General features: G+C 55.6%; 1 protein-coding gene across 1 annotated transcript in view; it reads left to right on the top strand.

Moving 5' to 3' along the window:
* The window catches only part of kdm5c (lysine demethylase 5C), a 121072-nt gene that overhangs the window by 39251 nt on the left and 55116 nt on the right, over positions 1-26705 (top strand). Inside the window, exons 7-15 of the mRNA XM_060822414.1 lie at positions 470-645; positions 2746-2904; positions 5375-5494; positions 8132-8290; positions 13289-13470; positions 15904-16066; positions 17282-17401; positions 18205-18399; positions 19460-19641. Coding sequence (XP_060678397.1) covers positions 470-645; positions 2746-2904; positions 5375-5494; positions 8132-8290; positions 13289-13470; positions 15904-16066; positions 17282-17401; positions 18205-18399; positions 19460-19641 — 1456 coding nt within the window. The remainder of the gene's footprint in view (positions 1-469; positions 646-2745; positions 2905-5374; positions 5495-8131; positions 8291-13288; positions 13471-15903; positions 16067-17281; positions 17402-18204; positions 18400-19459; positions 19642-26705) is intronic.

Below are 26705 nucleotides of genomic sequence, written 5' to 3'. Positions count from 1 at the left end.
GGTCCCCCCCTGCCCCCGGCCGCGGTTCCCCCCCTGCCCCCGGCCGCGGTTCCCCCCCTGCCCCCGCCCGCGTTCCCCCCCCTGCCCCCGGCCGCGGTTCCCCCCCTGCCCCCGGCCGCGGGTCCCCCCCTGCCCCCGGCCGCGGCTCCCCCCCTGCCCCCGGCCGCCGTTCCCCCCTCACGCGCTCTCTCCCTCTCACGCGCCCACGCTCGCTCTCCAACTCTGTTCCTCAGCTTTAGACTTGCGAGCCCCCTGCAATGGGGGTTGGTCCTTCCCTGCCCCCTGGAAGGACAGGAGTGAGATGCTGTGTTCACGGGGCAGGAAGGATCAGGTCAGTGCTGGCCTTGGCTTCTACGTGATGGAATGGACGTACGGTTGTGAAACCAGGCCAGCCCCCTGCTCCCTCGCTGCAGGAGGTGAGGGAGGGTCTCGCCCTGTGGACTGACTCTGGGCCTGTTCATGTTGACAGATAAAGACTGCCTGGACTGCCCTCCAACGCTGGTGGTGAAGGAGGAGATGGTCCCGGACCCCAAGCTGCAATATACTCTGGAGCCGTGCCCACTGGTCAAGGAGGAGAAGGCAGCTCCCACCAGCTGTACCAAACGCGCCATGAGGCTACGCAAGGGAGCCACCTCACCCCAGTTTGTAAGGGACCCGTCACCCCTTCCTGTGGGAGGGTCAGTGCTGAGGGAGCGGGCGCTGTGGGAGGGTCAGTGCTGAGGGAGTGGGCGCTGTGGGAGGGTCAGTGCTGAGGGAGGAGTGGGCGCTGTGGGAGGGTCAGTGCTGAGGGAGGAGTGGGCGCTGTGGGAGGGTCAGTGCTGAGGGAGCGGGCGCTGTGGGAGGGTCAGTGCTGAGGGAGCGGGGCTGTGGGAGGGTCAGTGCTGAGGGAGGAGTGTGCGCTGTGGGAGGGTCAGTGCTGAGGGAGTGGGCGCTGTGGGAGGGTCAGTGCTGAGGGAGGAGTGGGCACTGTGGGAGGGTCAGTGCTGAGGGAGGAGTGGGCACTGTGGGAGGGTCAGTGCTGAGGGAGTGGGCGCTGTGGGAGGGTCAGTGCTGAGGGAGGAGTGGGCGCTGTGGGAGGGTCAGTGCTGAGGGAGCGGGCGCTGTGGGAGGGTCAGTGCTGAGGGAGCGGGCGCGGTGGGAGGGTCAGTGCTGAGGGAGCGGGCGCGGTGGGAGGGTCAGTGCTGAGGGAGCGGGCGCGGTGGGAGGGTCAGTGCTGAGGGAGCGGGCGCGGTGGGAGGGTCAGTGCTGAGGGAGCGGGCGCTGTGGGAGGGTCAGTGCTGAGGGAGCGGGCGCTGTGGGAGGGTCAGTGCTGAGGGAGCGGGGGCTGTGGGAGGGTCAGTGCTGAGGGAGCGGGGGCTGTGGGAGGGTCAGTGCTGAGGGAGCGGGCGCTGTCATAGGGTCAGTGCTGAGGGAGTGGGCACTGTGGGAGGGTCAGTGCTGAGGGAGCGGGTGCTGTGGGAGGGTCAGTACTGAGGGAGGGTCAGTGCTGTGGGAGTGGGTGCTGTGGCAGGGTCAGTGCTGAGGGAGTAGGCGCTGTGGGAGGGTCAGTGCTGAGGGAGCGAGTGCTGTGGGAGGGTCTGTGCTGTGGGAGGGTCAGTGCTGAGGGAGCGGGCGCTGTGGGAGGGTCAGTGCTGAGGGAGTGGGCGCTGTGGGAGGGTCAGTGCTGAGGGAGCGGGCGCTGTGGGAGGGTCGATGCTGTGGGAGCGGGCGCTGTGGGAGGGTCGATGCTGTGGGAGCGGGCGCTGTGGGAGGGTCAGTGCTGAGGGAGCGGGCGCTGTGGGAGGGTCAGTGCTGAGGGAGCGGGCGCTGTGGGAGGGTCAGTGCTGAGGGAGTGGGCGCTGTGGGAGGGTCAGTGCTGAGGGAGTTGGTGCTGTGGGAGGGTCAGTGTTGAGGGAGTGGGTGCTGTTGGCGGGGGTGGGGTTGGTAAGCACCAAGAGAGTGGGCGCTGAGGGTCAGTGCTCAGGAAGTGTTGTGTCAGTCTGTCCTGTGCGTGTGTGTGTGTCTCAGCTGGGTTCCTCCCTGTGTGTCCCTGTGGGGTCAGTGCGTTGTCCCTGTCTGTCCTGTGTCCCCCCTCCCTGTGTGTCCCTGTGGGGTCAGTGCGTTGTCCCTGTCTGTCCTGTGTGTCCCTGTGGGGTCAGTGCGTTGTCCCTGTCTGTCCTGTGTCCCCCCCCTCCCTGTGTGTCCCTGTGGGGTCAGTGCATTGTCCCTGTCTGTCCTGTGTCCCCCCCTCCCTGTGTGTCCCTGTGGGGTCAGTGCGTTGTCCCTGTCTGTCCTGTGTCCCCCCCCTCCCTGTGTGTCCCTGGGGGGTCAGTGCGTTGTCCCTGTCTGTCCTGTGTCCCCCCCCTCCCTGTGTGTCCCTGTGGGGTCAGTGCGTTGTCCCTGTCTGTCCTGTGTCCCCCCTCCCTGTGTGTCCCTGTGGGGTCAGTGCGTTGTCCCTGTCTGTCCTGTGTGTCCCTGTGGGGTCAGTGCGTTGTCCCTGTCTGTCCTGTGTCCCCCCCCCTCCCTGTGTGTCCCTGTGGGGTCAGTGCGTTGTCCCTGTCTGTCCTGTGTCCCCCCTCCCTGTGTGTCCCTGTGGGGTCAGTGCGTTGTCCCTGTCTGTCCTGTCCCCCCCCTCCCTGTGTGTCCCTGGGGGGGTCAGTGCGTTGTCCCTGTCTGTCCTGTGTCCCCCCCCTCCCTGTGTGTCCCTGGGGGGGTCAGTGCGTTGTCCCTGTCTGTCCTGAGAGTGTTTCCTGTTGGGGTTTGCAGGCTGAGTCCTACGTCTGTATCATCTGTTCCCGACACGTGGACCAAGAGAAGCTGGTGTTGTGTGAGGGCTGTGAGGACAGTTACCACACGTTCTGCCTTATCCCGCCTCTCCCCGAGATCCCGAAAGGAGATTGGAGATGTCCCAAGTGTGTGGTTGAGGTAAGGAATGCGGTGTGCCTCACACTTCTTGTCGGACTGTAACGTGTCCCGTGTAGTTTATCATGAAAATTACACGGAATCACCGGTTATTCCTGACACAATAATAATTAAGGCCAACTTCATCATCGATACCAGGTTAGGGAGTAGCCCAGTTTCCCGTTTAGCCAGCACATCCCGCCCAATCTCAGTGGCCCACTCCCACCCTCTCCCCATCCCCCTTGGTCCCTGTCGCTGGAAGAGCCATGGCCAGCTCTATCCCTAACAATCTGGCCCCTACAGCTTCCTGTTGGAGAGACTCCCACAGGTTCCCATCTGAGTGAAGACCTTCTTCCCCATCTCAGCCCCGAATGGCTCCCCCCCCTTGTCCTGAGCTGTGACCGCAGCCCCTCCTTCATCCTGACATCGGGAACATCCTTCCCCCATCTAGCCTGGCCACACCCATCAGGATTTTGTATGAGACCTTCCCCTGACTCTCTGAAATTCCAGCGAGTGCAAGCCCAGTTGAGCCCGTCTTTCCTCATGTGTCCGTCCTGCTATCCCGGGAGTCGATCTGATGAGCCCTTGCTGGATTGCCTCGATAGCAGTAAAGCCCCTTCCTGAGATTCGGAGAGCAAGCCAGCACACACCACCCAAGGTGCGGCCTCCCCCAGGCCCAGTCTCTCTGCAGCAAGACACCCGTCCCCCTGTCCTCTGGCTATGACAGCCAGCATGCCCTTAGCTTTCCTCCCTGCTTCAACCACCATCCTTCAGGTGAGCAGCTCCTGAACTCCGGGAAAACCAGCCAAGCCCCAATGGAAGATCCTGTAGATCCCATCGGACAGAGACCGTCAGTCCTGGCTGAGATCAGCAGTGAGAAACCTCCCAGTTCCCCAGCTGGACCCCCCTGTCCTTCCCCCCCCCTTGCCCGGCGCCCTCCCCCCTTGCCCGGCGTCCCTCCCCCCTTGCCCGGCGTCCCTCCCCCCTTGCCCGGCGTCCCTCCCCCTCACTCCCTCAGGGAGCCACACCTCACCCCCGTGGTCCGAGAGTCTTGGGTCAGCCTGGGGTCCAGATTACTTACAGTGTGGAAACAGGCCCTTCGGCCCAACCACCCACACCCCTACATTTGCCCCTTACCTAACACTGCGGGCAATTTAGCATGGCGAATTCACCCTGACCCGCACATCTTTGGACTGTGGGAGGAAACCGGAGCACCCGGAGGAAACCCACGCAGACACGGGGAGAACGTGCAAACTCCACACAGTCAGTCGCCCGAGGCGGGAATCGAACCCGGTCTCTGGCGCTGGGAGGCAGCAGTGCTAACCACTGTGCCAACCACTGCACCTTGACAGACCGGAGACCCTCGGACTGTCCTGGGCTGTGCCTCATCCCTCAGCACCTCGTGATGGGTCAGAGCAGAGGGAACCGTGTCCCACCCTGCAGGGGGACAGGGTACGGGTTGGGGGAATTGGTGCTGCACGTGGCTCTGACCCTGGTCTGGGCCTGTACCTGACTCCCTCAGCCCAGCGTTGCAAAAAGGAGCTGAAGGTTTCAGACAGAGCCTGACCTCACCAGGGCGGAGTGTTTCAGCAGTGAGGGGGGGGGGGGGGGGGGTTCACCTCAACCAGGCAACTCTCTCCCCACCCCCCCCACCTTCCCCTCATGCTGTCTGTCAGCCTCTCCCTCTCCCGCTCTGCTCCCCTGCCCTCCCCCGTCCTCCCATTTCTCTCTTTCCCCCCCGTCTCCCCAATCTCTCTTCCCCCCCTCCCCCGTCCGCCCCCTCCCTCTCCCCCCCCGTCTGCTCCCCTCCCTCTCTCTCCCTCCTCCATCCCTCCCTCTCCTCCCCTCTCCCCTTCTCAGTCCGCCCCCCTCCCTCTCTCTCCCTCCCCCCGTACCCCCACTCTCCCCCATACCCCCCAACCCCCTCCCTTTCCCCCTCACTCTCCCCCGCCCCCCCATCCGCCCCCTCCCTCTCTCTCCCTTCCCCCGTGCCCCTCCCTCTCCTCCCCTCTGTCTGCCCCCCTCCCTCTCCCCCCGCGCCCCCCTCCCTCTCTCTCCCTCCCCCCATGTCCGCCGCCTCCCCCCCGTCTTGCACGCGCGCTCTCTCTCTCTCTCTCTTTCTCTGTCTGTCTCTCTCTCTCTCTCTCTCTCTCCCCCCCTCCCCCTCCCTCTCTCTCTCTTTCCCCCCCGTCCCTCATGCACCATATGTCTGTCTGTCTCTCTCTCTCTCTCTCTCTCTCTCTCTCTCCCCCCCCCTCCCTCTCTCTCTCTCTCCCCCCCGTCCCTCATGCACCATATGTCTGTCTGTCTCTCTCTCTCTCTCTCTCTCTCTCTCTCCCCCCTCCCCCTCCCTCTCTCTCTCTTTCCCCCTGTCCCTCATGCACCATATGTCTGTCTGTCTGTCTCTCTCTCTCTCTCTCTCCCCCCCCCCCCCCTCCCTCTCTCTCTCTCTCCCCCCTGTCCCTCATGCATCATGTCTCTCTCTCTCCTGCAGGAGTGTAAGAAACCAGCCGAGGCATTTGGCTTTGAGCAGGCGACGAGAGAGTACACGCTGCAGAGTTTTGGGGAGATGGCCGATACCTTCAAATCCGACTACTTCAACATGCCTGTACATGTAAGAGTTTCGGGGGAGGGTGTGTGTGTGTGTGTGTGTGGCTGGGGGGGGCGAGGAAGAAGAGCGTGGCTCGGTGCTGAGCTGACAGTGTGTCCGCCACTATCTCAGTGGGACCCCCCCCCCCCCCCCCCCCCCCCCCCCCCCGGACTGAGCTCTGCATGTTTCCATATGGTTCTTACATCCCAGAGAAATAACCCTCACCGAGATCAGGCATCTGTAACTCTCTCGTTCTGCCACCCTCTGGGACTCCAGTTCACACTCACATTCTCTCTCTGTACCTCAATCCACCTCTGTCCCTTTTCGGTCTGTCTCTGTCCTCCTCCCGTGTGTGCGTGCGCGCGTCTGTCTCTGTCCTCCTCCTGTGTGTGCGTGCGCGCGTCTGTCTCTGTCCTCCTATGTGTGTGTGTGTGCGCGCGTCTGTCTCTGTCCTCCTGTGTGTGCGCGCATCTGTCCTGCGTGTGTCTGTCTCTATCCTCCCGTGTGTGCGTGCGTGCGTCTGTCTCTGTCCTCCCGTGTGCGTGCGCGTGTCTGTCTCTGTCCTCCCGTGTGTGCGTGCGCGCGTCTGTCTCTGTCTTCCTGTGTGTGCGCGCATCTGTCCTGCGTGTGTCTGTCTGTCTCTGTCTTCCTGTGTGTGCGCGCATCTGTCCTGCGTGTGTCTGTCTGTCTCTGTCCTCCTGTGCGTGCGCGCGTCTGTCTCTGTCCTCCTGTGTGTGCGCGCATCTGTCCTGCGTGTGTCTGTCTGTCTCTATCCTCCCATGTGTGTGCGCGCGCGTCTGTCTCTGTCTTCCTGCGTGTGCGCGCATCTGTCCTGCGTGTGTCTGTCTGTCTCTGTCCTGTGTGTGTATGTGTCTGTCCTGCATGTGTCTGTCTGTCTCTGTCCTCCTGTGTGTGCGCGCGTCTGTCCTACGTGTGTCTGTCTGTCTCTATCCTCCTGTGTGTGTGCGCGCGTCTGTCCTACGTGTGTCTGTCTGTCTCTGTCCTCCTGTGTGTGTGCGTCTGTCCTGCGTGTGTGTCTGTCTCTATCCTCCTGTGTGTGTGTGCGCGCGCGCGTCTGTCCTGTGTGTGTCTGTCTCTGTCCCCCTGCGTGTGCGCGCGTCTGTCCTGCGTGTGTCTGTCTGTCTCTGTCCCCCTGCGTGTGCGCGCGTCTGTCCTGCGTGTGTCTGTCTGTCTCTGTCCTGTGTGTGTGCGCGCGTCTGTCCTGTGTGTGTCTGTCTGTCTCTGTCCCCCTGCGTGTGCGCGCGTCTGTCCTGCGTGTGTCTGTCTGTCTCTGTCCTGTGTGTGTGCGCGCGTCTGTCCTGTGTGTGTCTGTCTGTCTCTGTCCCCCTGCGTGTGTGCGTGCGTCTGTCCTGCGTGTGTCTGTCTGTCACTGTCCTCCTGTGTGTGTGCACGCGTCTGTCCTGCGTGTGTCTGTCTGTCTCTGTCCTCCTACGTGTGTGCACGTGTCTGTCCTGCGTGTGTCTGTCTCTGTCCTCCTGTGTGTGTGCGCGCCTGTCTGTCTCTGTCCTCCTGTGTGTGTACGTGTGTCTGTCTGTCTCTATCCTCCTGTGTGTGTACGTGTGTCTGTCTGTCTCTGTCCTCCTGTGTGTGTACGTGTGTCTGTCTGTCTCTATCCTCCTGTGTGTGTACGTGTGTCTGTCTGTCTCTATCCTCCTGTGTGTGTACGTGTGTCTGTCTGTCTCTGTCCTCCTGTGTGTGTACGTGTGTCTGTCTGTCTCTATCCTCCTGTGTGTGTACGTGTGTCTGTCTGTCTCTATCCTCCTGTGTGTATACGTGTGTCTGTCTGTCTCTATCCTCCTGTGTGTATACGTGTGTCTGTCTGTCTCTATCCTCCTGTGTGTGTGCGTGTGTCTGTCTGTCTCTGTCCTCCTGTGTGTGTACGTGTGTCTGTCTGTCTCTATCCTCCTGTGTGTGTACGTGTGTCTGTCTGTCTCTATCCTCCTGTGTGTGTACGTGTGTCTGTCTGTCTCTATCCTCCTGTGTGTGTGCGTGTGTCTGTCTGTCTCTATCCTCCTGTGTGTGTGCGTGTGTCTGTCTGTCTCTATCCTCCTGTGTGTGTACGTGTGTCTGTCTGTCTCTATCCTCCTGTGTGTGTGCACGCGTCTGTCCTGGGAGTGTCTGTCTGTCTCTATCCTCCTGTGTGTGTGCGCACGTCTCTCCTGCGTGTGCGCGCGCGTCTCTCCTGCGTGTGCGCGCGCGTCTCTCCTGCGTGTGCGCGCGCGTCTCTCCTGCGTGTGCGCGCGCGTCTCTCCTGCGTGTGCGCGCGCGTCTCTCCTGCGTGTGCGCGCGCGTCGTTCCTGCGTGTGCGCGCGCGTCGTTCCTGCGTGTGCGCGCGCGTCGTTCCTGCGCGTCTCTCCCAGTCCGCCTCCCTGTGTGCGCGCGGGTCTCTCCTGCGTGTGCACACGTCTGTCTCTGTCCTCCTCCTGTGTGTGTGCGCGCGCGCGTCTGTCCTGCGTGTGTCTGTTTCTGTCCTCCTCTGTGTGTGTGTGTGTGTGTGTGTGTGTGTGTGTGTGTGTGTGTGTCTGTCTGTCTGTCTCTGCATCCTCCTGCCTGTCAGTCTGTCTCCCGCTGCCCCCCAGGGCCCTGCCTGTCAGAGTGTACCGTGTCCCACTCTGTGACACTGCCTGCCTCTTGCCGTAGATGGTACCGACGGAGCTGGTGGAGAAGGAGTTCTGGCGGTTGGTCAGCAGTATTGAGGAGGATGTGACGGTGGAGTATGGAGCTGACATTCATTCCAAGGAGTTCGGCAGCGGCTTCCCCAACAAAGGAGGCAAACGGCAGCTCGCCCCCGAGGAGGAGGTCAGTCTGTCCGCACCGCGGGGGAGGGGTGGGTCAGTCAGCACCGCGGGACTCCGGGGGGGGAGGGGGAGAGAGGTCAGTCTGTCCGCACCGCGGGGGAAGGGTGGGTCAGTCAGCACCGCGGGGGGAGGGGGAGAGAGGTCAGTCTGTCCGCACCGCGGGGGAGGGGTGGGTCAGTCAGCACCGCGGGACTCCGGGGGAGAGAGAGAGGGAGGGGGGAGAGAGGTCAGTCTGTCCGCACCGCGGGGGAGGGGTGGGTCAGTCAGCACCGCGGGACTCCGGGGGGGGAGGGGGAGAGAGGTCAGTCTGTCCGCACCGCAGGGGAGGGGTGGGTCAGTCAGCACCGCGGGATGCCGGGGGGGGGGGGGGGGGGGGAGAGAGAGGGAGGGGGGGAGAGAGGTCAGTCTGTCCGCACCTCGGGGGAGGGGTGGGTCAGTCAGCACCGCAGGACTCCAGGGGAGAGAGGGAGGGGGGAGAGAGGTCAGTCTGTCCGCACCGCAGGGGAGGGGTGGGTCAGTCAGCACCGCGGGATGCCGGGGGGGGGGGGGGGGAGAGAGGGAGGGGGGGAGAGAGGTCAGTCTGTCCGCACCTCGGGGGAGGGGTGGGTCAGTCAGCACCGCGGGACTCCGGGGGAGAGAGAGAGGGAGGGGGGAGAGAGGTCAGTCTGTCCGCACCGCGGGGGAGGGGTGGGTCAGTCAGCACCGCAGGACTCCAGGGGAGAGAGGGAGGGGGGAGAGAGGTCAGTCTGTCCGCACCGCAGGGGAGGGGTGGGTCAGTCAGCACCGCGGGATGCCGGGGGGGGGGAGGGGGAGAGAGGGAGGGGGGGAGAGAGGTCAGTCTGTCCGCACCTCGGGGGAGGTGTGGGGGTCAGTCAGCACCGCGGGACTCCGGGCGGGAGGGGGAGGGGGAGAGACCGTGCTCTGTCTGATATCAGCCTGCTGCTGGGAGCAGTCCCTTCCCTCCATGGTCACTGCCTGATGGGAAGGCCATGTAGACCGAGGTCCCACTCTCTCCAGTGTGAGCTGGGGCGTTGAGTGTGAGGGTCCCCTCCCACACACCCCTCCCAGTACAGAGGGAACCATTCCCGGTGGGTGCCCAGAAATCCCCGGGAGGGGAAACGGTGAGAGCTGCCGGAGCTCTGTGGGTCTGCAGCATCTGTGCAGAGAGAGACAGGAGTCAGGGGCTGTGAGTCTGTGTGTGTCCCCCTCTCTATCTCATTCCCAAAGCCCTCAGGGTCATAGAGATGTACAGCACGGAAACTGACCCTTCAGCCCAACCCGTCCATGCTGACCCAGATATCCCAACCCAATCTAGTCCCACCTGCCAGCACCCGGCCCATATCCCTCCAAACCCTTCCTATTCATATACCCATCCAAATGCCTCTTAAATGTTGTCATTGTACCAGCCTCCACCACTTCCTCTGGCAGCTCATTCCATACACGTACCACCCTCTGGGGGGAAATGTTGCCCCTTAGGTCTCTTTTATATCTTTCCCCTCTCACCCTAAACCTATGCCCCTCTAGTTCTGGGCTCCCCACCCCAGGGAAAAGACTTTGTCTATTTACCCACTCCATGTCCCTCATGATTTTGTAAACCTCTATAAGATCACCCCTCAGCCTCCGACGCTCCAGGGAAAACAGCCCCAGCCTGTTCAGCCTCTCCCTATAGCTCAGACCCTCCAACCCTGGCAACATCCTTGTAAATCTTTTCTGAACCCTTTCAAGTTTCACAACATCTTTCCGATAGGAAGGAGACCAGAATTGCACCCAATATTCCAACAGTGGCCCTAACCAATGTCCTGTACAGCCACAACACCTGTACTCGGTGCTCTGACCAATGTTTTGCCGTGTCTGCTCCCTGGTGCTCCTGTTGATCTGCTTCCTGGCGTCATTTGTCAGGGAGCTGGTCATGTTGTGGGGAGCGTGGTGCAGTGGGCGTGTGAGCGAGAGAGAGAGTGTGTGAAGGCTCCTCCTGTGGCTTTTGTTCTGGAGCTGGACTGTGGTGAGGCACTGCCATCTGGTGGCGATGGGCTTCACTGCAAGCATTGCGTGCGCTCCTCGTTCTGAGAGAGATCTGAAACAAGGAGTCACGTTTGTTAACGGGGAAAACAAAAACAAAATTCCTCGCAGATCGTGAGGCTTTGGAGTGAGGTGGAAGCAGTGAAATGTTGTTCAGGCGCAGAGATTGGATGTTGCTGGGTGTGGAAAGTCTGCGTCACAAAGGCTGGGAGCTTTTTCACTGGTGGTTGAGAGGTGACCTTATAGGGTTATAAGACCACAGGGGTAAAGGGACGGTCGTCTTTTCCTGAGGATGGGGCGATTTCAAGACACAGGGACACATTTAGGTGAGAGGAGAGTTTTAAGCAGAGAGTCATAGAGCAAATGTTTTACACACACGCAGTGATTTGTGTGTGGCGTGAACTTCCAAGAGATCGATTGTGTTAGGGGGTTCTCTAGTCCCAGGTACAGACAGACGTTTCTGTGGCCAGCAGAGACAAAATCAGAATGGTGTGTTGTTTCCCTGGTGCCAGGATCAAGGACGTCTCAAGAGAGGGTGCAGAATGTTCTCACGGGGGAGAGGGGCCAGCAGGAGGTCATTGTCCACATTGGAACCAACGATGTAGGAAGGGAAAAGGTTGAGAATTAGACAGGAATTTAAAAAGGAGGTCCTCAGGAGTAGTAATATCTGGATTACTCCCAGTTCTATGAGCTAGCGAAGGCAGGAATAGGAGGATAGAGCAGATGAATGCATGGCTGAGGAGCTGGTGTATGGGAGAAGGATTCACATTTTGGGATCATTGGAATCTCTTTTGGGGTAGAAGTGACCTGGACAGGAAGGACGGATTGCACCTAAATTGGAAGGGGACTAATATACTGGCAAGGAAATTAGCTAGAACTGCTTGGGAGGATTTAAACTAGTAAGGTGGGGGGGGGGGGGGGGGACCCTGGGAGATAATGAGGAAAGAGATCAATCTGAGACTGGTACAGTTGAGAACAGAAGTGAGTCAAACAGGGCAGGCAGGCAGAAGGTAGGACTAATAAATTAAACTGCATTTATTTCAATGCAAGTGGCCTAACAGAGAAGGCAGATGAACTCAGGGCATGGTTAGGAACATGGGACTGGGGTATCATAGCAATTACAGAAACATGGCTCAGGGATGGGCAGGACTGGCAGCTGAATGTTCCAGGATACAAATGCTACAGGAAGGATAGAAAGGGAGGCAAGAGAGGAGGGGGAGTGACATTTTTGATAAGGGATAGCGTTCTAGCTGTGCTGAGGGAGGATATTCCCAGAAATACATCCAGGGAAGTTATTTGGTTGGAACTGGAAATAAGAAAGGGATGATCACCTTATTGGGATTGTATTATAGACACCCTATGGTCAGAGGGAAATTGAGAAACAAACTTGTAAGGAGATCTCAGCTATCTGTAAGAATAATAGGGTAGTTATGGAAGGGGATTTTAACTTTCTAAACATTTGGATACAGAACTGGCTCAAAGGTGGAAGACAGAGGGTGGTGGTGGAGGGTTGGTTTTCAGACTGGAGGCCTGTGACCAGTGGAGTGCCACAAGGATCGGTGCTGGGCCCTCTACTTTTTGTCATTTACATAAATGATTTGGATGTGAGCATAAGAGGTACAGTTAGTAAGTTTGCAGATGACCCCAAAATTGGAGGTGTAGTGGACAGCGAAGAAGGTTCCCTCAGATTACAACAGGATCTGGACCAGATGGGCCAATGGGCTGAGGAGTGGCAGATGGAGTTTAATTCGGATAAATGCGAGGTGCTGCATTTTGGGAAAGCAAATCTTAGTAGGCCTTATACACTTAATGGTAAGGTCCTGGGGAGTGTTGCTGAACAAAGAGACCTTGGAGTGCAGGTTCATAGCTCCTTGAAAGTGGAGTCGCAGGTAGATAGGATAGTGAAGGCGGCGTTTGGTATGCTTTCCTTTATTGGTCAGAGTATTGAGTACAGGAGTTGGGAGGTCATGTTGTGGCTGTACAGGACATTGGTTAGGCCACTGTTGGAATATTGCGTGCAATTCTGGTCCCCTTCCCATCGGAAAGATGTTGTAAAACTTGAAAGGGTTCAGAAAAGATTTACAAGGATGTTGCCAGGGTTGGAGGATCTGAGCTACAGGGAGAGGCTGAACAGGCTGGGGCTGTTTTCCCTGGAGCGTCGGAGGCTGAGGGGTGACCTTATAGAGGTTTATAAAATCATGAGGGGCATGGATAGGATAAATAGGCAAAGTTTTTTCCCTGGGGTGGGGGAATCCAGAACTAGAGGGGCATAGGTTTAGGGTGAGAGGGGAAAGATATAAAAGAAACCTAAGGGGCAACATTCCCCCCCCAGAGGGTGGTACGTGTATGGAATGAGCTGCCAGAGGATGTGGTGGAGGCTGGTACAATTGCAACATTTAAGAGGCATTTGGATGGGTATATGAATAGGAAGGGTTTGGAGGGAGATGGGCTGGGTGCTGGCAGGTGGGACTAGATTGGGTTGGGGTATCTGGGTCAGCATGGATGGGTTGGGCCGAAGGGTCTGTTTCCATGCTGTACATCTCCAAGACTCTATTTCAACGAACGTTTGGCTAGGTCCCTGGATAGGAAAGGTTTTGGAGGACAATGGGTCAGGAACAGGCAGCTGGGATGACAGGTCGTTCAGGTATAACTGATGTTCCGTCAGGGAGAATGGGCTGGAGGTGATTGATGAGGCATGGGCACTGTGTGGAGAACACCCACTTTCTGCTGCTCTGACACGGCAGTTAGCTGTGTCTGATCTTCTCCCGAGTGCCTCCAGAGGAACACAGCTCTCACGTTCTCCCAGAAGGGTGGGTCCCTGGGTTTGGCCTTCGGTTCAGTGGGCGCTGGTTGAACCAGAGTGCTGTGGGGTGGGTCATGTGCTGTTGTGGCTTTGAGAGGGGGCTGAGTGGCCTCCTGCTCCAAACTGGTAGCTGTGTGTTGAGGCCTGTGTCTCTGTGTTCACTCTCCATCCCTACAGCAGTACACGGAGTGTGGCTGGAACCTCAATGTGATGCCTGTCCTGGACCAGTCAGTGCTGTGCCACATCAATGCGGACATCTCGGGAATGAAGGTGCCCTGGCTCTACGTGGGCATGTGCTTTGCGGCCTTCTGTTGGCACATCGAGGATCATTGGAGCTATTCCATTAACTACCTGCACTGGTGAGTGCCCTCGACACCGGGCCAGCACTGCGCTCTGTCGTAGAGACTGCACTCGGCACTCAGCACAGACCCCACTCCGTCCCCCCTCACAGGGAGGGGGCTATACCCCCCTCCCCCTCCCAATGACAATACCAGCACAGACCCCACTCCGTCCCCCCTCACAGGGAGGGGGCTATACCCCCCTCCCCCTCCCAATGACAATACCAGCACAGACCCCACTCCGTCCCCCCTCACAGGGAGGGGGCTATACCCCCCTCCCCCTCCCAATGACAATACCAGCACAGCCCCCACTCCGTCCCCCCCCTCACAGGGAGGGGCTATACCCCCCTCCCCCTCCCAATGACAATACCAGCACAGACCCCACTCCATCCCCCCCCTCACAGGGAGGGGCTATACCCCCCTCCCCCTCCCAATGACAATACCAGCACAGACCCCACTCCATCCCCCCCTCACAGGGAGGGGGCTATACCCCCCTCCCCCTCCCAATGACAATACCAGCACAGACCCCACTCCGTCCCCCCTCACAGGGAGGGGGCTATACCCCCCTCCCCCTCCCAATGACAATACCAGCACAGACCCCACTCCGTCCCCCCTCACAGGGAGGGGGCTATACCCCCCTCCCCCTCCCAATGACAATACCAGCACAGACCCCACTCCGTCCCCCCTCACAGGGAGGGTCTGTAACCCCCCTCCCAATGACAATACCAGCACAGTCCCCACTCCGTCCCCCCCTCACAGTGGGGGTCTATACCCCCCCCCCCCCCCCCCCATGACAATACCAGCACAGCCCCCACTCCGTCTCCCACTGACTGAGAGCTGGATGAGGACATGAGGGGGATTGGGAGGAGTGGGGAGCGGTGGGTTGAAGGCAGGTACAGCAGCAACGAGGGGCCGAATGGGCTGCTTCTGTCCTGTTCCTGTTGCTTTCTTGATGACGGATGTTGCTGTGAAGGAGAGAGCTCTTGGTCAGTGAGGGATGTGGGCAGGGAGTCGGTGGTTTTTAATTTTCTGTGTCTCTGTGTGCATGTGTCTGTGTCTGTGTGTGTGTGTGTGTGTCTGTCTCTGTGTGTGCGTCTGTGTCTGTGTATGTCTCAATGCGTGTGTGTGTCTGCGCATGCGCCTGCATCTATGGGTGTCTTTGTGTTTCTGTGTGTGTGTGCGCCTGCGTCTGTGTGTCTGTGTGCATGTGTGTGTGTGTGTGCCTGCGTCTGTGTGTGTGTGTGTGTGTGCGCCTGCGTCTGTGTCTGTGTGTGTGTGTGCCTGCGTCTGTGTGTGTGTCTGTGTGTGTGTGTGTGTGTGCCTGCGTCTGTGTGTGTGTGTGTGCGCCTGCGTCTGTGTCTGTGTGTGTGTGTGCCTGTGTCTGTGTGTGTGTGTGTGCCTGCGTCTGTGTGTGTGTGTGTGCCTGCGTCTGTGTCTGTGTGTGTGTGTGCCTGCGTCTGTGTCTGTGTGTGTGTGTGTGCCTGCGTCTGTGTGTGTGTGTGCCTGCGTCTGTGTGTGTGTGCGCCTGCGTCTGTGTGTGTGTGTGTGCCTGCGTCTGTGTGTGTGTGTGCCTGCGTCTGTGTCTGTGTGTGTGTGTGTGTGTGTGTGCCTGCGTCTGTGTCTGTGTGTGTGTGTGTGTGCCTGCGTCTGTGTGTGTGTGTGTGCCTGCGTCTGTGTGTGTGTGTGTGCCTGCGTCTGTGTGTGTGTGTGTGCCTGCGTCTGTGTCTGTGTGTGTGTGCCTGCGTCTGTGTCTGTGTGTGTGTGCCTGCGTCTGTGTCTGTGTGTGTGTGCCTGCGTCTGCGTCTGTGTGTGTGTGTGTGCCTGCGTCTGTGTGTGTGTGTGCCTGCGTCTGTGTGTGTGTGTGCCTGCGTCTGTGTGTGTGTGTGCCTGCGTCTGTGTGTGTGTGTGCCTGCGTCTGTGTCTGTGTGTGTGTGTGTGTGTGTGTGCCTGCGTCTGTGTCTGTGTGTGTGTGTGTGTGTGCCTGCGTCTGTGTGTGTGTGTGTGCCTGCGTCTGTGTGTGTGTGTGTGCCTGCGTCTGTGTCTGTGTGTGTGTGCCTGCGTCTGTGTCTGTGTGTGTGTGTGCCTGCGTCTGTGTCTGTGTGTGTGTGTGCCTGCGTCTGTGTCTGTGTGTGTGTGTGCCTGCGTCTGTGTGTGTGTGTGCCTGCGTCTGTGTGTGTGTGTGTGCCTGCGTCTGTGTGTGTGTGTGTGTGTGTGTGTGCCTGCGTCTGTGTCTGTGTGTGTGTGTGTGTGTGCCTGCGTGTGTGTGTGTGTGTGTGCCTGCGTCTGTGTCTGTGTGTGTGTGTGTGCCTGCGTCTGTCTGTGTCTGTGTGTGTGTGTGTGTGTGTGTGTGCCTGCGCCTGTGTCTGTGTGTGTGTGTGTGCCTGCGTCTGTGTCTGTGTCTGTGTGTGTGTGTGTGTGTGTGCCTGCGCCTGTGTGTGTGTCTCTCCCCCCCAGGGGTGAGCCCAAGACCTGGTATGGCGTCCCCTCGTATGCAGCCGAGCAGCTGGAGGCGGTGATGAAGAAGTTGACCCCGGAACTGTTTGAGAGCCAGCCCGACCTCCTGCACCAACTGGTCACCATCATGAACCCCAACATCCTCATGTCTCACGGTGTCCCGGTAAGGAGCAGGCTCAGGGTGGGCCAGGGTCGGGCTGCACAGCTCCCCCACCCCTTCCCATCCCCCATCTCCCCCCGCTTCCCTTCCCCTCCCCCTCCCCTCCCCCCGCTTCCCTTCCCATCCCCCTCCCCTCCCCCCACTTCCCTTCCCATCCCCCTCCCCTCCCCCGCTTCCTTTCCCATCCCCCCTCCCCTCCCCCCACTTCCCCTCCCCTCCCCCCGCTTCCCTTCCCCTCCCCCCTCCCCTCCCCCCGCTTCCCTTCCCCTCCCCCCGCTTCCCTTCCATTCCACATCTCCCCCCCTCTTCCCATCCCATCCCCCCTACCCCCCACTTCCCTTTCCATTTTCCCACCTGCTCCCCATTCCCCCGTGCCCCTCAACCCTCCCCACGCCACTCCCCCACTCCATCCCCCAATAAGGGAACAGTGTAGAGGGAGCTTTACTCTGTATCTAACCCTGTGCTGTCGCTGTCCTGGGGGTGTTTTGATGGGGGGACAGTGTAGAGGGAGCTTTACTCTGTATCTAACCCCGCGCTGTCCCTGTCCTGGAAGTGTTTGATGGGGGACAGTGTAGAGGGAGCTTTACTCTGTATCTAACACCATGCTGTCCCTGTCCCTGGGAGTGTTTTGATGGGGGGACAGTGTAGAGGGAGCTTTACTCTGTATCTAACCCCGTGCTGTCCCTGTCCCTGGGAGTGTTTGATGGGGGACAGTGTAGAGGGAGCTTTACTCTGTATCTAACCCTGTGCTGTCCCTGTCCCTGGGAGTGTTTGATGGGGGGACAGTGTAGAGGGAGTTTTACTCTGTATCTAACCCCGTGCTGTCGCTGTCCTGGGGGTGTTTTGATGGGGGGACAGTGTAGAGGGAGCTTTACTCTGTATCTAACCCCGTGCTGTCCCTGTCCCTGGAAGTGTTTGATGGGGGACAGTGTAGAGGGAGCTTTACTCTGTATCTAACCCCGTGCTGTCCCTGTCCCTGGGAGTGTTTGATGGGGGACAGTGTAGAGGGAGCTTTACTCTGTATCTAACCCCGTGCTGTCCCTGTCCCTGGGAGTGTTTGATGGGGGACAGTGTAGAGGGAGCTTTACTCTGTATCTAACCCCGTGCTGTCCCTGTCCCTGGGAGTGTGTGACGGGGTGGGGGAGGGGGACAGTGTAGAGGGAGCTTTACCGTGTATCTAACCCGGTGCTGGAGCTGCTGTCCCTTGCTGTGTTCCAGGTGGTCCGTACTAACCAGTGTGCCGGAGAGTTTGTGATCACCTTCCCAAGGGCCTACCACAGTGGCTTCAACCAAGGCTACAACTTCGCTGAGGCAGTCAACTTCTGCACCGCTGACTGGGTAGGTCAGGGGCCGTCACCCCCCCCCCCCCACCCCGGGGGGAGGGGGAGATATCACGGTCTGTCAGCTCCCCTCCCCGGGCAGTACACCCAGGCCCCCCAGGGGGGAGGGGAGACATCGCGGTCTGTATCTCCCCCCCCCCCCCCCCCGGGCAGTACACCCAGCTCCCTGGGGGGGGAGGGGAGACATCGCGGTCTGTATCTCCCCCCCCCGGCAGTACACCCAGCCCCCTGGGGGGGGGAGGGGAGACATCGCGGTCTGTATCTCCCCCCCTGGGCAGTACACCCATCACCCCCCCCAGGGGGAGGGGAGACATCGCCGTCTGTATCTCCCCCCGGGCAGTACACCCAGCACCCCCCCCAGGGGGAGGGGAGACATCGCGGTCTGTATCTCCCCCCCTGGGCAGTACCACCCAGCCCCCCCCCAGGGGGAGGGGAGACATCGCCGTCTGTATCTCCCCCCAGACAGTACACCCAGCCCCCTGGGGGGGGGAGGGGAGACATCGCGGTCTGTATCTCCCCCCCTGGGCAGTACCACCCAGCCCCCCCCCAGGGGGAGGGAGAGTGTCTGTGGTGGGGGAGGAGGAGTGGGGGGTGGAATAGGGAATTGGGAGGGAGAGGTGAGCCTGCTCTCGTAGCCACTCCTAAAGTTCAAAGGGCATGAGCGTGCCGGTGGGGAGTGTGTTGGGTCAGCTCTCTGGGCAGGGTGACAGTGCCCCCTGGCCTGGCCTATGGAGAGCTCTCCCTGTTGCTGTTGTGTCTCTCTCTGTACTAACGGTGTGTCTCCATCCCCCCCTCCCCCAGCTCCCAGCTGGGCGTCGCTGTATTGAACATTACCGCTGGCTGAGGCGTTACTGCGTGTTCTCCCACGAGGAGCTGATCTGTAAGATGGCAGCGTGTGCAGAGAAGCTGGACCTCAACCTGGCAGCTGCTGTTCACAAGGAGATGTTCATCATGGTCCAGGAGGAACGCAAACTCCGCAAGTCCCTGCTGGACAAGGTACGCGCACACGCAGGTACGCGCGCACGCACAGGCAGGCACACGCGCACACATGCTCACACACAGATCGCACGCACGCACATACTGACATCCCCATCCCCACCCCCCAGCATGGGTCCTGCTGCAGCGACACACTGCCTCCAGCTCACGTTCAGCTCCTCTGGTCACTGGGGACTGGGTGCTGACTGAGGAAAGTGAGGTACCGCGTGTGTGCCCCACAGATGGACAGACACACCGTGCTGGCAGTAGGTCCAGTTATGCCCATGTTAGGGGCAGCAGACTGCAGAGAGACAGGAAGGCCATTTGGCCCATCGATCCTGACCCCGCTGCCACTCTTGTCAATTCCATTAGCGCCCAGTCAGCTGCAGCTTCTCCCTCGCCCCCACAGGACCCCGTGTACACTCACGCAAACGTACGCACGCACATGCTCTCTCTCTCTCACTCACACCCTCTCCCCACATCCAGCACTCCCATCACACGGGCAGGACTGCATTAAATACACAGGAAAACATTCTCTAACCTATTAAACTAAAAGTGAAGCTTTTTCTACACTGTCCCCATCAAACACTCCCAGGACAGGGACAGCACGGGGTTAGATACGGAGTAAAGCTCCCTCTACACTGTCCCCCATCAAACACTCCCAGGACAGGGACAGCACGGGGTTAGATACGGAGTAAAGCTCCCTCTACACTGTCCCCCATCAAACACTCCCAGGGTCAGGGACAGCACGGGGTTAGATACAGAGTAAAGCTCTCTCTACACTGACCCCCATCAAACACTCCCAGGTCAGGGACAGCATGGGGTTAGATACAGAGTAAAGCTCTCTCTACACTGTCCACCATCAAACACTCCCAGGGACAGGGACAGCATGGGGTTAGATACAGAGTAAAGCTCACTCTACACTGTCACCCCCCTCAAACACTCCCAGGGACAGGGACAGCAGTGGTTCGATAGAGTAAAGCTCCCTCTGCACTGTCCCCCATTCAGTGCCCCAGGGCTGGGTATGACCTGCCCTCCCCCCCCATGCCATCCGGTGCCTGACTGTGATCTCTCCCTCCAGGGTATCAGCGAGGCAGAGCGAGAAGCCTTTGAGCTCCTGCCTGACGATGAGAGACAGTGCGACAAGTGTAAGACGACCTGTTTCCTGTCGGCACTGGCCTGTTACGACTGTCCAGAGAGGCTGGTGTGTCTGTACCACATTGATGATCTATGCAACTGCCCTCCCAACAGGCACTATCTCAGGTAGGGAGCTGGCTGTGTGTTCGTCCTGCCCCCCCCCATGGGCACTAACTGAGGGAGGGAGCTGGGTGTGTGTTCCCCAATCCCTCCCCATGGGCACTAACTGAGGGAGGGAGCTGGGTGGGTGTTCCCCAATCCCTCCCCATGGGCACTAACTGAGGGAGGGAGCTGGGTGTGTGTTCCCCAATCCCTCCCCATGGGCACTAAGTGAGGGAGGGAGCTGGGTGTGTGTTCCCCAATCCCTCCCCATGGGCACTAACTGAGGGAGGGAGCTGGGTGTGTGTTCCCCAATCCCTCCCCATGGGCACTAAGTGAGGGAGGGAGCTGGGTGTGTGTTCCCCCTGCCCCTCCCCATGGGCACTAACTGAGGGAGGGAGCTGGGTGTGATATGGTTAATGTAATTTCTGCAGTTTCATACATTCTGTCACACACACACACACACACACCTCTCACACACACACACACACCTCACTCACACACACACACCTCACACTCACACACACCTCTCACACACTCTCACTCTCACTCTCTCTTACACTTTCACACTCTCACACTCTCACTCACACATCTCACACACACACACACCTCTCACACACACCTCTCTCACACACACACACACACACACACACACACACACACACACACACACACACACACCTCACACTCACACTCACACTCACACTCACACACACCTCACACTCACACACACCTCACACTCACACACACCTCACACTCACACACACCTCACACTCACACACACACACACTCACACACACACACCTCACACACACTCTCCCTCTCTCACTCTCTCACTCTCTCACACACTCACTCTCTCACACACTTTCACACTCTCACACACTCTCACTCACACACACACTCACTCGCACACACACACACACTCTCTCTCTCTCTCTCTCTCACACGCACACACTCTCTCTCTCACACACTCTCTCTCTCACACACACACACACACACACACACACACACACACACACACACACTCTCTCTCTCTCTCTCACACACACACACACACACACACACACACACACACACACACACACACACACACACACACACACACATTCTCTCTCACCCACACACACTCTCTCACCCACACACACTCTCTCTCACACGCGCACACACACACACACACTCTCTCTTGGTAGGAGTGGGGTAATTTCTGGACTAAAACTGAGGTTTAATGAATAAAGGCTAAATTATGAGACTAATGTTCGGCTAGGCCATAGAGAAGCATGAACTAGAAGTCACCTCTGTTATGCCAGGAACATGGTAACCTTGGGCAAGATACCAAGGAATGCTTCAGTTAGACACAGAGGGCAGAATACAATGAAAGCTCTTTTTATGACACACAAAAAATCAATAAATGCTTTAACCAGCCAGAACATGGAGATAACAAAGGAATGTTCTAACTAGCAAAAATTGTTAAAATAATATAACATTTTAATTAAGGAATTGGCAGAGAAAAGCGTGAAATGTTTTAACCAATGGAATTGTCATTAATAATTTTTAATGTAAGAAAATCCATAGCGTGAGATGTTTTTAACCAATGGAATTATCACTAATGTATTTGAATGGAAAAATAATGTATAAATATTGGTGCTGTAAAATCTTCCGGCGCGATTTCCAAAGTCCTTTTTGGAAACTCGCCCGATCTTCGAAGATTGAATAAACATCTGTTGCTCCGTTTGTGTGTGTCTCGCAGCATTTCGATTTGCCACGGGAGAAGTGATAGCCGGTGGGGATAAGGGCTGATACTGGCAGCTTGGAGTTTGGCTCTTGGAACTGAACCCTGTAGACAGTCTCCCTTGATACAAGGGTTAAAGCACAGTCCGCGGTTGGCAGAGTTCGGAGGCAGGACCCAGTTGTTCTGAATCAGAACCCTAGAGTTAGAATAGTTAGCCGAGTGTCAGGAACTATTCTCCGGAGATTCAGAATACCTAGACAGAAATCACTTATAACAAATTTGGGGGCTCGTGTCCGGGATCTTAAAAAGAACTCCCACGGGAGGCTCTGAATGATTCTGGGACACTGTGACACACACAGATGTTTGAGCAAACGATGTGAATAGGTGGCGCTCACAATAAAGTAAAAAGGTTGAAGTTTAGATAAGGGAACAGGTTGAAGTGAGTCGGACAACTCCGTGCACGGATCAAGGTAAGAACCTTCTCTGGTATTTGGGGTTTTCACGGAATTGAGAAGTGTACACTGCCTTGTCGACTCCGTGGTTGTGACAGGTAACCGGGATACAAGGGTTAATTGAGTAACCAGAGTGTAGGTTAGCCTGAAGACCAACCATGGGTGGCCGAGGTTCCAGGTCTAAAAAGAAACAGGAAGACGAAACCCTGGAAATTCCCCTTGATAGTCCGCTGGGACGAAAATTGGGGAATTGGAGTCCCTACGAAAGTCGGGGCTTAAAAAAAAAAGGGAAATGATAAAATACTGTTGTTTTGTTTGGGTAAAAGAACCCATCCGCCCGCCATCAGTGTTCTGGCCAAAATTTGGATCGGACGAGTATTGGGTTTGTCAAATTTTAAATGATTATGTAAAGAATAAACAGAATCCAGGTTCAAAAGAGAGCGAGTATGCTGCATGTTGGGTAGGGAACCCGACAGCAACCGCTCCAACCCCAGTACCCTTATATCCTTTAATCCCACTTGAAGAAAAAGAGAGTAAGTGGGAAGTGTTAGAAAACTTACCCCCGCCTGTGGCACCCCCGCCATATACTCTTCAGGAGGAACAACGGCAGCAGCCGCTGGTGAATCGGGGAGCGGGATCCGAGGGATCTGGCGAAGGGGACGTAGAAGCCACAGCAGCAGGAGCTGAGGGGGTAAGGAGATCTGCACGACTAAAGGAGAGAGAGATGAGGGAAAAAGGTGATAAAGAAGTAGTGAGACTGTGTCCCCTGCGGGACGTCCCATTTGGGGAACGGACCATGGGATTTGTTGTAGCCCCATTAAACTCAAATGATATAAGACAACTGAAGTTTATTTTTTTACCAGCAGCTTGCAGTAAGACCGACAGAGAGAGAGAGTGCGAGAACTGCTCGCAAAACATTTAACCCTCTGTGATTCGGTTTGAATGCACATTGGTTTGTTGGTGATTGAATGAGGAAGTTTTATTCACTGGAGCTTGAGTTCCAGGATTGTTTTAAATGTGATCTTTATGTAAACTTAACATGATTTATTTTCAATATGTGAAGGACAGTTGAAGTTTCAGTTCAACAGTAGACTGTCGGAAAAAAAAGACGATAACTTCCATGGTTATTATCTGAGACCTTGGATTCGGCCATTAGAATTTTTTAACTTGAATTGACAAATTATTGTAAGACAGCTCTGATTATTTTACGACCTAAAGTATTGTAATTGAGAAATGATTGGTCAGGAGTACATAAGAAAACTAATTTTGGATCTAAATTAGGATACTAAATCTGGGTGAATACAGTGGATTTCAAAATTGGGAACGGTATGCATTTTACATTTTAAATATTAATTACTGAATAAATGGACGTAAATATATAAATATGTTTACAAGTTAGGAACAGGCTTTAAAGTTAGTCAAGCATGAATTAATAAATTGGTGTCTGAGGATATGAGAAGCTAGGAACATTGCAATATTTCTTAAAAAAAAGGAAGAACGTAACGACTAAAGTGCCGATAGGGGACAAGGAGATTGGGTTTGTGTGTGACCCCCTCACCAGTGGGGAGGTCGGAACATTTAAAAGGAAATGACGATCCTAGTTGAGAATCCGATAGGATTGTCAGAACAAATTAATTTATTTTTGAGGCCTGGTCTGTATATGTGGGCTGAGTTAATGTTTATTTTTGAATATACTATTTACTGGGAGAGAAAGGAGACTTATATGGGGATACTGGATAGGGAAAGTGTTAATTGAGATTAAAAAAACTAGTAGCAGCGCCGGTATTAAGCTTGCTGGACAATTTGGCATGAGAGGGGGATGGTTAGGGGTGAGGACAAATATCCCCTTCAGAACCCTAACTGGGACCACCACAATATAGAAGGGTGGAATAATATGTTAGACTTGTGAAATTTGATAATCCAAGGGATACAAACTTGCATCCCCAAACAGCAAAATTTAGCCAAGGTTTTCGACCTGAGGCAGGGAAAGGACGAGTCTCCCTGTGCGTTCTTACACAGATTAAGGGAGTCGGTTAGGAAATGTTCGGGTATAGAGCCAGATGGGGAAATAGGATGACGGATGGTAAAGGTTCACTTCGTGACAAAGGCATGGCCTGATATCCAGAAGAAGTTACAGAAGATAGAGGACGGGAACGGTAGAAATGAGTCGGAGTTGTTACAGGAGGTTCAGAAAGTATTTGTATAGAGAGACAGAATGGCGGAGGAACGGATGGCTAAGATAATGGTAGCAGTAGTAAGGGAGGACTGTATGAAAGACAAAAGGCGTCGGATAAATAAGGTGGTTATCTAAATCTGAATATTTATGTCTTTGTGGGCCGGCCCCCGATAGGAATTTTGTGTTGGTGAAGATCTATGTGTGTGTAAATTTGATTGTAAAAAGTAGTCTATCTGTGGATGTGAGAATTTGTGTTTGTGTATGGATTTTTTTTTGTGTGAAATTCTCTGCGAAAATCTGTGTGGAAAAGTGCAAGTAGGAAATGCTGATCAGGGTGTCTGTGAGTGAGAATCTAGCAGAAGGCTTCTCAGCTAACAAGCAGTTTAACACTTTGTGCTCTGGCTTCCATTCATCTGTTTGTTAATGGTTTTATGTTTGAAACTTTGTTTGTCATTTGATTCAGTGTGTTTTTTTATTGTAATTTTATGAATGCTTAACGTTATTTTCTTTCATGATATGATTTTCACTAGTCAGAATTATGCTGCTATTCCTGTTACTTCTGAGTTTTGCTCATATATCTCTTTCAGATGTTGTGTTAATGATTTCTGTTTCGGAATTTCCACAAGTTATAACGGTCAATGCTTGCAGCCTAAGTAGAATGCCCAGATGTAGAGTTTCAAAGGGAATATCTTTCCTCCAAGATATTTCTTCACACCCTACCGAACACAAGGTTTGGGTTGTAAAAGCCACCGCCTGGCATCACTATCCATAGAGCCCCCTTGAGCCCAGCCCTAAACTGTTTTGACAGGAAGTGTCATCCGATATATCTGACCATTAAAAATGCTTCCTCTGAAGACTCATTTCCCCATAAAAATGGGTCCCAACTCCTTAGTAATGATTTAAAGATAGAGATGACAGTGTATGGGAAGCGTTTTGTGGGCTGCTGTTTTTGAATTGGCGTCGGACGGGGACAGCCTTTGGGATTCCTTGATTCTAAACTGCAACCTTTAACCCCTTACACTGATCCAAAGTCACTGCAGATTATAGAGGTTAAAGACCTGAGACAGACTCTTGAAATAGAAACAGGATATGGATAAACAAATGCCTGGATTGAATGGGTTAAATATACTGTAAAAAGCCTGAACAAAAGCAATTGCTATGCATGTGCCTCCGGTAGGACAGTGTCTCAGGTAGTTCCCTTTCCGCTCGGGTGGGAGCGAAACAAACAGGGCATGGAATGTATGATAGCCCTATATCAGGATGGGACTGCATGGAAAAATCTGAATTGTGCTTCTTTGATGTTTGATGTTCCCTCGTTTGGAGAAACGAAAGACACAAGCTCCCCCTGTATTTTTGGCTGCTGTTGGAAACCACACATCGTGTGTGCATAGACAAGGTCGATCTAGCAATTTGGGGGAGCTGAGATTGTGTTCAGCAATTAAAAAAGTTACTGATGCATATGAAGGAAGAATCTACTCAGCTTTAAATGTTCCCCGAGCGGATCTGTGGTGGTATTGTGGAGGCAAACTACTGAGACCCACCCTGCCCCCTGATTGGAAGGGGATATGTGCAATTGTACAATTGGCAATACCATTCACCTTGGCATTTGAAAGAGAACAGTTAGTTGGGAGAAAAGGAAGAGATAAGAGATCACTGCTACCCACTTCTGTTGATGATAAGATTTATCTTGATTCAATAGGGGTCCCTAAGGGGGGTGCCTGATGAGTTCAAAGCTCGTAACCAGACTTCAGCAGGCTTTGAGTCATCCCTGTTCTGGTGGGTTACTGTTAATAAGAATGTGGATTGGATAAACTACATTTATTATAACCAAGCACGGTTTATTAACCATACTAGAGATGCAGTAAAGGGTTTGGCCGAACAACTGGATGCCACCAGTTGTATGGCTTGGGAGAATAGGCTGGCCTTGGATATGCTCTTAGCCGAAAAGGGGGGCGTTTGTGTCATGATAGGCTCTCAATGTTGTACTTTTATTCCCAACAATACGGCCCCTGATGACTCGGTCACCCGTGCCCTGGAAGGTCTCCAGGCACTGGCTGATGAGATAGCTGAGAATTCAGGTGTAAATACTGATTGGACTGGCTGGCTAGAGTGGTGGTTCGGTAAATGGAAGGGGGTGATGGTCTCAGTGGTGATTACACTTCTGGTGGTAATCGGGATTTTAGTCGCTTTGGGCTGTTGTATAATTCCCTGTCTGCGTGGTCTGATTACCCGCCTTATTGAGACTGCCTTGATGAAGAGTGACCCGCGTACAGTAGTGGGCATTCACCTCCAAGCTGATGCAAATAATCCTGAGGCTGATTGGGATAGACAGGCTATGATTATGTTGCAGAAATTACAGACTATATAAAAAGACAGGGGGGATTGATATGGTTAATGTAATTTCTGCAGTTTCATACATTCTCACACACACACGCGCGCGCACACACACACACACACACACACACGCACACACACCACTCACTCTCTCTCACTCACACACACACACCTCACACACACACTCACTCACACACACACACACTCACTCTCTCTCTCACACACACACCCCTCACACACACACACCTCACACACACTCTCACTCTCACACACACCACACTCTCTCACACACACACAACTCACTCACACACACTCTACACACCACTCACACACACACACTCTACACACCACTCACACACACACACACTCACTCACTCTCACACAACACACACAACACACA

Source organism: Hemiscyllium ocellatum, unplaced genomic scaffold (assembly GCF_020745735.1).
Source record: "Hemiscyllium ocellatum isolate sHemOce1 unplaced genomic scaffold, sHemOce1.pat.X.cur. R, whole genome shotgun sequence".
NCBI lineage: Eukaryota > Metazoa > Chordata > Chondrichthyes > Orectolobiformes > Hemiscylliidae > Hemiscyllium > Hemiscyllium ocellatum.
This window is presented reverse-complemented; position numbering and strand designations above follow the sequence as displayed.